This window comes from Sus scrofa, chromosome 5, assembly GCF_054392235.1.
Source record: "Sus scrofa isolate SSC_HxYL_T2T_F1_AM1 chromosome 5, Sscrofa_HxYL_maternal_Yorkshire_Landrace_v2.0, whole genome shotgun sequence".
NCBI classification, from domain to species: Eukaryota; Metazoa; Chordata; class Mammalia; order Artiodactyla; family Suidae; genus Sus; species Sus scrofa.
Window position 1 is genome coordinate 81602067 of NC_139387.1, and position 13848 is coordinate 81615914.

Here is a 13848-nt window from a genome sequence, read left to right on the forward strand (position 1 = left end):
CTGGCCTACGCCAGAGCCACAGCAACGCGGGATCCGAGCCGCATCTGCGATCTACACCACAGCTCAGGGCAACGCTGGATCCTCAACCCACTGAGCAAGGCCAGGGATCGAACCCGCAACCTCATGGTTCCTAGTCAGATTCGTTAACCACTGAGCCACGACGGGAACTCCGCTAACGGCCATATTTTAAAAGGGCAATATCAACATCACAAGGACCAAAGTCCTCAACTTCATGGTTCCTAGCGGGATTCGTTAACCACTGCGCCATGACGGGAACTCCAAAAGTACATTTTTAAAATGCATTTGATATTTATTAGCACCTGGTCCAGACATGTACACTTTACCCATGATTTCCAGATTCCCAATGGAGAGAAAACACACTAAAAATCATTAAGCAAAAATATTTGACTAATTAAATTGGTGGTTTGGGAGTTCCCGTCGTGGCGCAGCGGAAACGAATCTGACTAGGAACCATGTAGTTGTGGGTTCGATCCCTGACCTCGCTCAGTGGGTTAAGGATCCAGCATTGCTGTGAGCTGTGGTATAGGTCAAAGACACAGCTCAGATCTGGTGTTACTGTGGCTGTGGTGTAGACCGGCAGCTGTAGCTCCGATTAGACCCTTAGCCTGGGAACTTCCATATACTGAAAGGGTGGCCCTAAAAAGACACACACACAAAAAGACTAAATTGGTGGTTTGTTTTATCCATCCAAAGCCAGTGTAGGTCCTTCTTCTTCCTCATCCATAGAACAGGTGGAATTAGTATTCATTACAACTATTAAAATTTTTAAAAATTATCTTCATATTTCCAGTGCTTAAAAGAATGCTAGGACATGAAAAAGTACTTAAAAATTGACAGCTATCCATTTAAAAGATATACGAAATGAATAGTTCAGTAATAGGATATAAACATGCCTATATATAACTGTAATTTTTATCTTTATATGAATCTAATTTTCTAAGAAATTAAAACAATAACAGGCTAATTTTAGAGCGGTATTAATAGGTCACAGACCTATTGCTTAGCACACTGGATTCTGTTAAAGATCTAAAGTATACATATGAATGAGTGATTTATACCATGACACAATATCTATCAAAAAACATGGTTTTACTGACTCAATTAAAAAGAAAAGTCTTTCCTTATGGTAGAGTGAAGTGAGATTGTCTAACAGCATGACATACTTAACTTTTGGTCTTCTGAGATGCCATGATTTCCACAAGTTTAGGAAATATTAGACTTACTTCTCCCCAGCTTCCGTAGCTCCATCGTGGGCAAGGTCCCAAATCACAGTGCTTCAACTCCGGGGGTCTGGAGGCTGCATCGCAGTAACTGGCACTTTGTCCATTTTCATCCTGGCAGACCACAACTCTGCGCTGGACACCTGCTGCACAACTGCTGGAGCACTGAAAAGGGGAGAACACAGAAACACACAAACTGCAGATTCCATACCACAAAATTATATTGTGAACAAAACGAAACAGCACTTTGACGCAAATTTAAACTCTCCCGTTAACCATTCCCCCTTCACTCGAATCATAATTTGAATCAAGAAAATCTGTCCCCTGGAGTTCCCGTTGTGGCTCAGTGGTTAACGAATCCAGCTAGGAACCATGAGGCTGCAGGTTTGATTACTGGCCTCGCTCAGTGAGTTAAGGATCTGGCGTCGCTGTGAGCTGCAGTGTAGGTTGCAGACGCAGCTTGGATCCTGCATTGCTGTGGCTGTGGCGTAGGCCGGCGGCTACAACTCCGATTAGACCCCTAGCCTGGGAACCTCCATATGCCGCAGGTGCGGCCCCAGAAAAGACAAAAAAAAAATATGTCCCCCAAAACTTGAGTTTTCTAGGGGTTTCATTAGCACTTGTTTGATAAAAAGGTGATGTTTTAAAGCTTACAAAGGAAATTCACCCTTATCCAAAGCTTTAAGTAAAAAGGAATTAAAGCTTTCAGGTCTCACAAAAGTTAATGTTAAATTACTTAACATTGTTTTTCTTTATTCTGTATCATTAATCTCATGTAAAGTATGGCCAGCAATTGTACTTTTTGTGGTAATCATGATTTTACATCAGTTTACTGTACTGCTAGTCTCAGTAATTTCTGGGTTTGATATTATTTCTTCACATAGATGTGTAGTCTTAACTCTTAAAAGATTTTCTTTTATTTTCACTGTAACAACCTCTAAGATTGTTTTCAAGTGCATTCCTCTGTAGTCATAATATCACATTAGTGTATATAATTCAATAAGAACTCCAGGGATTTATAATCTGCCTCAAAACTTGCTTAATCCTTTTAAGATTTAAACTATTGATCTCCAGAAAAATTTAGCCCTAAAAGCATTTGATGTCATTACATACCTATCTATTAAAAGGCAATATAACAAAACAAAATGATAGAATTAATATTACTCAATAAAGAGGGCTTACTGATCCCCACGGTCCTGTCCTCCACTGGTTTCCTCTGATGGATGGATGGAACCCCTGATTTTGATTATCTTCTGGTTTGTGAGTTAATGGAAAATTCCTGCCTCGAAAATGGCTTGGCTGCTCAGAGGAACTCGGAAAGTGGTCGTACGTGGGTGGGCAGGCTGCCAGGTTACATTCTTGCTCTATCAAAGGGCGCACTTCAGGGTCACAGTAATTCTCATTAATTGGCTGATGATAGTTGATGCATAAAACTTGTCGGGTTGTTTTTCCATGGCCACAGGAAGCTGAACACTGATCATAAATGCAGCCGACATTTATAACATAATAAACCACATGGTCTTAAATAGCAAACACTGTATTTAAATTTCTCACATCACTTTTTTTTCACATAAAAATACTTACCGGTGACCAATTCCCAGTTTGCCATTCTCCACAAGGGCTAAAACAGAGAGATATGTCAGCAGGTCGGGGTATATGGGCACAATAGGATTCATCGGCTATTTCATCATGAGCATCACGACAGCTTACATAGCGGGCTTGACTGCCCCTTCCACAAGACACGGAGCACTAAAAAAGTCAGATAATACAAAGGGGTTACACAGTACACTCCCACCTCCCTTATATTTGGGCTGTTGCTCAAATTTCTAAACATCACACTCTTAAAAAGACTTATATTATAAGTACTATCACCTGGCATCATTCCTGAGTCAAAGACAGGGCAGTGAACATTCCCATGAGTTTAAAAAATAAATTTTACAAATCAGGTATTTGTGACAAGGAAACACAACACTCAATTTCCCTTTATAAAAGAGAATCTTGGAGTTCCTGTCATGGCGCAGTGGAAACAAATCTGACTAGGAACCATGAGATTTCAGGTTCGATCCCTGGCCTCTCTTGGTGGATTAAGGATCTGGCATTGCCATGAGCTGTAGTATAGGTCGCAGATGTGGCTCGGATCCCGCGTTGCTGTGGCTGTGGTGTAGGCCGGCAGCTGTAGCTCTGATTGGACCCCTAGGCTTGGGAATCTCCATACGCCACTGGGGCGCCCCTCACCCCCCAAAAAAGGAATCTTAAGATATCATTTAAAATAACTTTGAAAGATCTAGGTAATAGAGAGGGCTTCACAATTAAAATATTCAGAGAATATATGAAAACTTAAAAATACGTTTTTCATATGACTAAAGCAAGTATATACCCCAAATGGATCAAAGCTTTTGGTTGAGAAAAACAACATGAATATGTAGAACTTGAAATAGAGGCAGATAAAAAGCCTAATATCACATTCCCTTCTTGTAACAACCTGTGACATAAATATTTTTAATCCCCACTTGGTAGATGAGAAAATAGGCCTAGAAAACTTAAATTTCTTGCCCAGAGACACAGCGCTGTTGAAAGGCAGAACATTAAATTATCTAATTCTAAACATTATGCTTTTTCCACACCATCAAAATACCTGAAAACAAATGTATACGTTAATTTGGCAAATCCATAGCAAACACTGTGTGGATGTCTGAAAGCCTCGATAACAGAAACACTCTACCTCTTAAAGAAATGCACTTACTGGGGTCCAAGAACCATATCGCCATTGTGCTATCTTTCCCATGGGAACAGCTGGCAGTGAAGTGGCCCCAACTTTAGGGATAACTGAGCAAGGTGTAACTATACAGTCCTGTTCAAAAGAAAAATGGATCTCATAAAACATCAATGAATTAACCATTCTGATTTGTACTAAATCTTATTCTTCACTTCTTCTTCCATATATGTATATAATTCCAGAACAACTGCATACTAAGTTACAAATAAGCAACATAAAGGTTTTTATTTTTCAAAAGCACAAAGTACTTTCAGGGGCTAGAAGTGGATGGTATAACTCTGAAGACTAAAGTTTGGATGATTCTGTGTGATGGCTGAAAAAGAAAAGAATAACAGTCCTTTTAAAATACCACTAAGCTGAAACATTCTGAGTGAACATGGAATACTACCTTAAGCAACATGACACACTTTAAAAGTTCATGATATTCAAAGTAATACACATCATCCTTCCGCAGTTCAACAGATGGAAGTGTAAGATAAATGAGTGATCCAATGGCAGAGTAAAACAATTCATCAATAAAGCTGACAAAACCAAGAACAATCACCTCTCTGATGTCCACACACATTTTTTTTTTAGGGCTGCACTCGCGGCATTTGGAAGTTCCCAAGCTAGGAGTCCAATCAGAGCTACAGCTGCCAGCCTACGCCACAGCCACAGCAATGCTAGATCTGAGCTGTGTCTGCTACCTACACCACAGCTCACAGCAATGCTGGATCCCTGATCCACTGAGTGAGGCCAAGGATCGAACCTTCATCCTCATGGATACTAGTCAGATTTATTTTCACTGTGCCACAAGGGGAACTGCCACATACATTTTTAAGGCATATAGATAAGTGGAAAAAACACATATGTAAATCATTTGTAACACATCAATAACATTCCTTTATCAAAAATTTTTTAGGAGTTCCCGTCATGGCTCAGTGGTTAACGAATCTGACTAGGAACCATGAGGTTGCAGATTCGATCCCTGGCCTCATTCAGTGGGTTGAGGATCTGGCATTGCCGTGAGCTGTGGTGTAGGTCACCGATGTGGCTCAGATCTAGTGTCGCAGTGGCTCTGGTGTAGGCTGGTGGCTACAGCTCCAATTAGACCCCTAGCCTGGGAACCTCCATATGCAGTGGTTGCGGCCCTAGAAAAGACAGAAAGACCAAAAAAAAAAAAAGAAAAAATTTTTTATTATAATCCTTTACCTGCCTGTCACCTGGGCGACTAGCTCCATGGCACAGTCTGTCATCTAAGACTGCACTAAGTAGCTCATTGACACATTTCACAGCACGCATCTGGTACCCCTGTCCACACGTGGCTGTGCACTAAAAAAAAAAAAAATGTAAACAGATACCAAACACCATTATTCAAAAATTACATAAATTTAATTTTCTTAATGTATACACAGGAAAGAATCTACTTTCAGTAGATCTTTTTATTAGTCCTTTATACCAGATTCTAGACTTAAAATTAGCAAATGTAACCAACATAACATCTTTATTCAAATGTATGTAGACACTAATCAAATAGTAAAGTTAAAATGGACAACTATTAATGCTAATTGCCCTTTAAAAAGCTGTCATAGAGTTCTGTGGTGGCTCAGCAGGTTAAGGATTTGGCATTGTCACTGCTCCAGCATAGGTCTGACCACTGGCCCAGGAACTTCTGCATGCCACAGGCATGGCCAACAAAAAACAAAAACAAATGAAGCAAACCAAATAGTTATCATGTAAGAATATCAACAGAAGCCCAATATCGTAAAGAGTTAATACAGTTTAGGAAAACTAAATACCTTTCAAAATCACACTAGCATATGCATGTTATTTAATATGCTAAGTAAATTGCCAAGAATAAAGAAGGAGGACCACAGGAAAGAATTAAAAGGCAGATGAGAGAAGGTTTCCCAGCCACTATGGCAACCCGCACAGGATAAGAAGTTGCCATCAGATTCCCAGCACCTTTTTGGCAAAACTTCCCAACAACGCCTACTCTAAATACAATAATGATAATAATTTAGACACCAAACCCGAAAATATTTATGGTTTCAATAAAGTTGATAAAGCATAAAATTTGTAGCATTTTGATTAACACGAGCGAATTGAAAAACAAAGCTAGAGTGTTTACTGCAACAAAATTACCAGTAACTGGCAAAATTGTGCAAATAAGAGGAGTCTTTTCCCAAAAAACCTGGAAATTTAGATGCATCCACTAAAAGAGTGAACATACCACAACTTCTGTGCCATTCTCTAAAGATGGATTAAACCAAAAAACCCCTTATCGTATACTCACAGAACCCCATGGTCCTACTTGCCAGGAAGCACACGTATGAAGCTCACATGGTCTCAGAGACTCAGGTTTGGTACTTGGATCACAGAAGCCATCACTCAAGTGATCTTCATTCAGCTGACACCACACCTGCCGCTGCTTTGTTCCTTTTCCACACGTAACAAGACACTGTAAGAATACGGCTGAGATTATTTCCCATATTACTCAGCACAAATACCAACAAAATGATCCAATGATCAATATGCATATTCAAATACAATTGAAACACCTTTCCTGATGACACTGTCCCTTCACTCCTGGGAAAAATCAGACATATTCACCCACCCTAAACATCTGCTACCCAAATCCAAGTGCAACATCCATTTGTTCCAGAAATAAAAGTAACCTTACAAGAAGTATGTGTCGGAGTTCCCGTCGTGGCGCAGTGGTTAACGAATCTGACTAGGAACCATGAGGTTGCGGGTTCGATCCCTGCCCTTGCTCAGTGGGTTAAGGACCTGGCGTTGCCCTGAGCTGTGGTGTAGGTTGCAGACGTGGCTCGGATCCCGCGTTGCTGTGGCTCTGGTGTAGGCCGGCAGCTACAGCTCCGATTCAACCCCTGCCTGGGGACCTCCATATGCCACGGGTGGCCCAAGAAATGGCAAAAAAGACAAAAAAAAAAAAAAAAGTATGTGTCTAAGGCTACTGTGGACACTATAAAAATGGTTATAAACAGTTATGACATTGTTAGCCAGATGCTATAGTTTAAGCACCATCTATTTTTAAATGCTTTCTTACCTTGATAATAAAACTATTTACCAAATGACATAATTAACTGAAATATTTTTTGGATTACATAAAGTTTTCCATTGCAAAGCACTCCTGCAAAGTGTTATAATAGTTCTAAGCCTCATGAGTTTAAGGTTACCTCACTCCACTCACTAGTGGCCCAACGGGGACAGGAAAACTCATTGCAATTCTCTATCGTCACTCTGGGAAGTCCTTGGCATTCTCTGTCAGCAAGACGATGGCCAAAGTTATTCATACAGTAGGATTCTCGAGACTTCTCCCCTCCTCCACAACTCCTGGAACACTGATGGAAAAAAGCAAAGTGGTGACAAATGGAGACAAAATAAAAAACAGTTTTAACAAAACTAGACTGTAGAGTGACCAATATTTAATTAGAAGGAAAAAAAGGAGCAACTTCGAGGAAGCCATACTCCTCATTTGTACCTGGGACCATTCTGAATAATGCCACCTTGTTAAGACACAGTCACCGTGACAGGGTTCTCGAGTCGGAGGTTTAAGTTGGTCACCACAATAGCGGTCATCTACAGGGACAGTCTGTCCTTTATGAATAGAATACTTCATGCAGTGGATGTCCAACGACTTATATCCTTGACCGCAAAGGGATGAACATTCACTTTTGCCAGTGATGTGCCACCTACCAAAAATGATGTGATTACACTTAGGACATGTGCCAATTAAGAAAATTTTTAAATATGGATTTATAGAAATTCATGCATATCATTCAATCATTAAAATTCTGTTAGAACCAATGGATAAGCCACCTAAAATATTTGCTAGATGATTGGTTTAGAGGTGAAAACTTCTTAGAGATCACAGAACCCCAACTTTCATTTTACACATGAGAAAATGAAGCCCACAGATGGTGTATATTTAAACGGTATAAACTACTGACGTTTGTCAGATATCTTTTTTTTTTTCCCAAATAAAATCTAACTTACCTTCCAAATACATAGCAATGGAGCTGGCCTAGTGAAACCTGGGGACAGGAACCAGGTATTTGGGGGTAGCTTTGGAGAGTTGTCCAAGGAACCCCAAACTTCCCCCTAACCTTTTGAAAACAACTGGCTTAGATCAAGATTACTCAGTTACTTAGTGGTAGATTTAAGACTGTAACCAAACACATTTGACTCATTATCAGGTCATGTCCCCCAGGCAACAACCCTACAGTAATTTGACTGAGGATCAGGGACTATCTGGAGATATGACTACATCAATGAAAATAAGGCCTTTAAAAGTTGGTAAACTTGCTTTTTGCAAAGCATAACACATTTTCTCATTAATTCATGTCATTTACTTTTAAGATGTGTTTTCAGGGAAAGCATGTTTTTCCACAAGTAAAATCTGTCAGTTTTAGGCAAATGGCCCCAATTATAGTCCAGCAATCTTCCAGACAGTATGCGTGCACCAGTGCAGCACAGCATAGAATTCATGCAATTCCTTTCCATCCCAATAGCAACTCAAGGATTGTACTGGGACAGGAGATGCAACTTACACAGGCCGTTCTATCACTAGCCTTTCACTATACATCTTCAAATAACACTATAAAGATGTAAAAATCCTCATCCTTGCTGACTGATCTGGCCCATCCCTAAATGTTAACTGTCCCCTACTAGACGGGGTCATTGCTCTTAGCTTCATTCTAAAACCAATCCTGAAAAAATTAAATGACAATAATGTAAAAGTACAAACTTGCCTGCCATGATCTAGGATCACATTCCTCAAGGCTTAATGGACAAAATACTGATCAGATAGAGAAATTAATCTATCGATTCTCTAATCTTCAACCCGTAAAGGTTTCTTGGTTCAGGAGTTCAGTGGGAATTATAGAATAGTGCTACAAAATGTATTGTTTCAATTCTCTAAACCATGGGTTTTTAAATTGGTGTTTTCCTGTATTTATTTTATAGATACATTGGTTTCTATTTCCTACACAAAATCTTGAGGCCTACATACTGGTATTTGGCAAATACTTTGATTAAAAAATGCAAACCAATTGAATCCAACTGGAGAGTTTTACAGTAAATTGGTGAGCCTCAGGTCTTGTAAGGGCAGGGACAAAGGATAAACATGAATTACATGTCCACTCCATGCCAGGCACTGCACTAGCTGCTTTACATCTCACCTCACTTATCAACTTCAATCTAGTTACATTACACATTATTTCTCTTTACTTACCTTAGTTCACAGTCTGTGTTGCACCTTTCGGTCACCAACAATGGAAGTGGTAGGTGGTCACATCTTTGATCAGACACCACCATATGATCACTCTTACGTACACAGGTAATTTTTCTTCTATGAAGACCTTGGCCAAAACCACATGAAAATTAAAAATAAAAGGAATTTTTTTTATATAATTTTTTTTTTCATTATAGCTGGTTTACAGTGTTCTGTCAATTTTCTACTATACAGCATGGTGACCAGTATGGCACATGTATAGATTCTTTTTTCTCACATTATCATGCTCCATCAGAAGTGACAAGATAAAGTTCCCAGTGCTACACAGCAGAATCTCATTGCTTATCCATTCCAAAGGCAATAATCTGTATCTATTAACCCCAAGTTCCCAACCCATCCCATTCCCTCCCCCACTCTCTTGGCAACTACAAGTCTGTTCTCCAAGTCCATGATTTTCTTTTCTGTGGAAAGGTTCCTTTGTGCCATATATTAGGTTCCAGATATAGGTGATATCATATGGTATTTGTCTTTCTCTTTCTGACTTACTTTACTTAGTATGAGAGTCTCTAGTTCCATCCATGTTGCTGCAAATGGCATTATTTTGTTCTTTTTTATGGCTGAGTGGTATTCCATTGTGTATATATACCACATCTTCCTATTCCAATCATCTGTTGATGGACATTTGCGTTATTTCCATGTCTTGGCTACTGTGAATGGTGCTGCAATGAACATGTGGGTGTATGTGTCTTTTTCAAGGAAAGTTTTGTCCGGATATATACCCACGAGTGAGATTGCTGGGTCATATGGTAGTTCTATGTATAGTTTTCTAAGGTACCTCCATAGTGTTCTCCACAGTGGTTGTACTAGCTTACATTCCCACCAGGAGGGTTCCCTTTTCTCTACATCTCCTCCAGCATTTGTTATTTCACATACCTGGATGTTCCACAATTATGTACTCTGGCTCACAGCCTAAAGGATTCAGCTAAGAAAGAAAACAATTCCAACATAGGCTAGATGTGGATCTAGACAGGAATGACTTTCTATAATAAGCAAGAAGAATCCTGAAAGATTGAGGAGTTTGCTTAGTAAGGAGACATAAGGAAGGTGGGACAGGTGTGGAGTAGAAAGCAATTCATTACAGCTGGAAGGAGGGCTTGCCAGGGTTGGTGCTGATGACGTATAGTACACTAGACTACTGTTCCCCACTATTTGCTTCCCCTTTTCCCTGTAAGAAAATGACTCATCTCCACTTGCTACAATGTTATTTATCTTCATGTAAGAGAAGCTGACTTCCCTGCCCCGTTGACATCAGGTTTATCCCAATCACCTGTAATGCGATGAGACCTATACCAATTTCAATCTTTAAGCGCTGCATGCTTTGGCCAATTCTCTTTCCCTTTTCCCTCTGTCTCTAAAACAGCCTTTCCTAGACAAGGCTGATCTTTCAGCCTGGAATCATGAATGAAAAAGGTGGCATAGACAGAGAATAAAAAGATTACTGGTGTTCACAGATTTGAGCAGGGGTGGAAGGAGGGATGTTTAGGGCAGCGAAAGTATTCTGTATGACACTGTAATATTGTGTCAGTGTCATATATGTTTGTCAAAACCCACAGAATGTCCAACACAAAGAGCTAACCCTAATGTAAACTATAAACTCTAGTTACTAACAGTGCATCAATTGTAGTAAATGTGCCTCTAATGCAAGATGTTAGTAATAGAGGAACAGAGGTGTGGAGAGATGGAAGGAGGGGAACATAGGAATTTTCTGCTCATCTTTTCAATAAACCTAAAACTGCCCTTAAGAAGTAAGGTCTATTCATTTTTTTTTTTTTTGAAAAATGATATGGACACAGATACCAAGCTAGAGTAGGGTCATACCCAACAGAAGCCAAAACATAGTAGGAGTGAGAAATAAACCTCTGTTGTTCTAAGTCATTGAGAGGTGGAGGTTGTTTGTAACCACAGTGAAAGCAAACGAATGTAAGCCAAAAGGGCTGGAGTAGGTTGAGCTTTGCACTTTCTCCAATGAGGAGACAGAACAGAGTTTAAGCAGCAACACAATCAAAATCTGTTTCATCAAAGTCCAAGGGGGTACTTTGAGTCAGCTAGACGTGAACATATGTGCTTATCTCTGCATAATCCCATCTGAGATAACTAAGGAGTTTTGAAAAGCCAAAAACCTGGAAGAACAAGGAGAACAAATGTGGAAACACAGCAGGCCAGGAAAGGAAATTCTACATATGAAAAGAAGATGGAAATAGCTATTTCGCAGTGCCAAGCGAGTGAAACCTAAGCCTGCGGAGGAAGAAAGTAAGAAACAAACCATTAGTGCCATAGAATCCAAGCAAAGCCCAGGAACCAAAAAGACCATGATCTTCTGAAGGGGTGAATGTGTGAAGCGTAGGCCTGAAAAAAACGGAGTCTTTATGAAGAATGGTCAAACTCCCACCTTCTAGTTGAGAGCAGCACTGTCCAATAAAAACAGTGTGTGAACCACATATATTAAGTTGGCATTGACTTGTAGAAACATTAAAAAGTAAAAAAGAGGAGTTCCCATGGTAGCTCAGCAGGTTAAGAGCCCAGCATGGTGTCAGTGAGGAGGCAGGTTCAATCCCTGGCCTCACTCAATGGGTTAAGGATCTGGTGGTGCCACAAGCTGCAGCATAGGTCACAAAAGTGGCTTGGATCACAAGTTGCTGTGACTATCGGGTACGTCCGCAGCTGCAGCTGCAGCTCAGATTTGACCCCTGGCCCGGGAACTTCCATAAGTCACAGGTGTGGCCTTTAAAAAAAAAAAGTAAAAAGATACAAATATCCAAAATATCTAAATAGGATCATTTCTACATATCAATATAAACATTACTAATGATGTCTTTTACATTCTTTTTTTCATACGAAGTCTTCAGAATTCACTTACACCATATTTCCGTGGGCTAGCCACATGTGGCTGGTGGCTATCATACCGGACAGCAAAGCTCTACAGAAGATGAATTTCAGGGCACAGACACAGCTGAGGGAAGTTGGGGAAGTGGTACTGAAAATAGGAGGATTCAGTAGAAGTCTCTATATGAGTCAGGAGATCTAGCCCCCAGGGCTTGCCCTCTCCTCCCCTCTGGCTCCTAGCTAACTTTTATGGTTTCTCTAGCCATCTCACTGACCACGAAAATATTGGAAGATTCCTCTCTCAGAAAACTCTTCAGCCCAAAAACAGGTCAGCTGACAACGACATTTGGGACTTCTCCCCCAGTGATACAAGAAAGGGCAACTTAGTGATCCAATTACATTATAATGAGGCTTGACCTGTCTAAACCACATAGGACATTCAAGTAACATTTTAGTCTTAAATATGAACAAACAGTGAAGGATCAGTAGGCATTTTAGGAAAGCCACTAAAACAAACAAAAAGACCAAAATAAGGCAGACACAAAATAAAACTAAGATGAAACAGATATGTCAGGGAGGAGAAACTTACGAACTCTGATCAATACTTTCAAGGACATGGGTATGGCACCCATGAAAACAAAAGCAAGCTGTTATGAGAAGAAACACTAAGAAAACCATGTACATTTGGAGAAGAAATGAGAAAATACGAGATCAATCCAGAGATTGGATATCCAAACAATACAAGTTTTACAAAGATAGAAGAGAAAATTTAATGAGAAGAACTTGTCAAAGAAATCGTGCATAAAACTTTTCAAGTCAAAGAATCTATATTTCCAAATTGGAATGGCATCCTAATTACCTAGGGAAAATAGATGAAAGAAAGAGCATGTTACCCAGACGTTTTTACACGGCTAGAATTAAGGAGAGGAGATACAAAATTTCCACACCAAGAAGTGTCATGTACGAGCACAGGGAATTGGAAAACAAGCCAGAAACAAGCTTTTCAACCTTCTAAAGGAAAATAATCTAACTTGGAATTTTATATGAGCCAAGCTCTCAATCAAGTGTAAGGACAGAATAATGCCATTTTCAGATATGAAAGATCTCCCCAAACCACCTCTTTTTCTCAGGAAAGTACTGAGCAATAGGCCCAACCCCCGGCCCTTCCCCCAACCCCCCACCGCCAACAGTGGGGAAATCAAAAGAGGAATTCCTGGGATTTAGAACCCAGGGAATCCAACACAGAAGCAAGCGGAAGAGAATTTCTGGGGATGGCAAAGGAGGGGAAGGACGTGACGACAGCCGCCTAACAGGCCTGAAAAGCAACCCAGCCAAGTTAGATCGAGAGAAGAGGGCCAGGGTGGTGACAGAGGAGAAAAAGGAAAGGCAAAGTGAAACCGGTACATTGAAAAATGTGCTTCCAAATATGAAGACAAAAGTTATGGTGCTCATAAAGTATCTGGGGACAGGTCATTTTCAGTACACAGGGCGACAGGTCAACAAAACTGAGGACACTTCGCGATACAGAAAGCAAATGTTACACACACATCGAAAGGAACTATAATGAGAGGATACTTGGTGGTGACTGAATTAATTAATAGCCCCTTTGCCCCAGCACACAACTGTTCCAGTGACCTTTCCGGGTGCAGACTCCCAAACCATCTCAGCATGCCTCATCCAACCTTTCACTTAGGATCTTATTCTTCTTTATG

The 13848-nt window shown here is 40.2% G+C and overlaps 1 protein-coding gene across 14 annotated transcripts in view; it reads right to left on the reverse strand.

Moving 5' to 3' along the window:
- The window catches only part of ADAMTS20 (ADAM metallopeptidase with thrombospondin type 1 motif 20), a 210223-nt gene that overhangs the window by 78045 nt on the left and 118330 nt on the right, over positions 1 to 13848 (reverse strand). For 13 of the 14 annotated variants that reach the window (XM_085024338.1, XM_085024337.1, XM_085024341.1 and 10 more), the window contains 9 exon segments: positions 9254 to 9380; positions 7502 to 7712; positions 7197 to 7361; positions 6293 to 6457; positions 5209 to 5328; positions 3985 to 4092; positions 2826 to 2990; positions 2424 to 2714; positions 1245 to 1406 (listed from right to left, as the gene is read on the reverse strand). In XM_085024338.1, coding sequence (XP_084880464.1) covers positions 1245 to 1406; positions 2424 to 2714; positions 2826 to 2990; positions 3985 to 4092; positions 5209 to 5328; positions 6293 to 6457; positions 7197 to 7361; positions 7502 to 7712; positions 9254 to 9380 — 1514 coding nt within the window. 14 annotated transcript variants of the gene reach the window in all.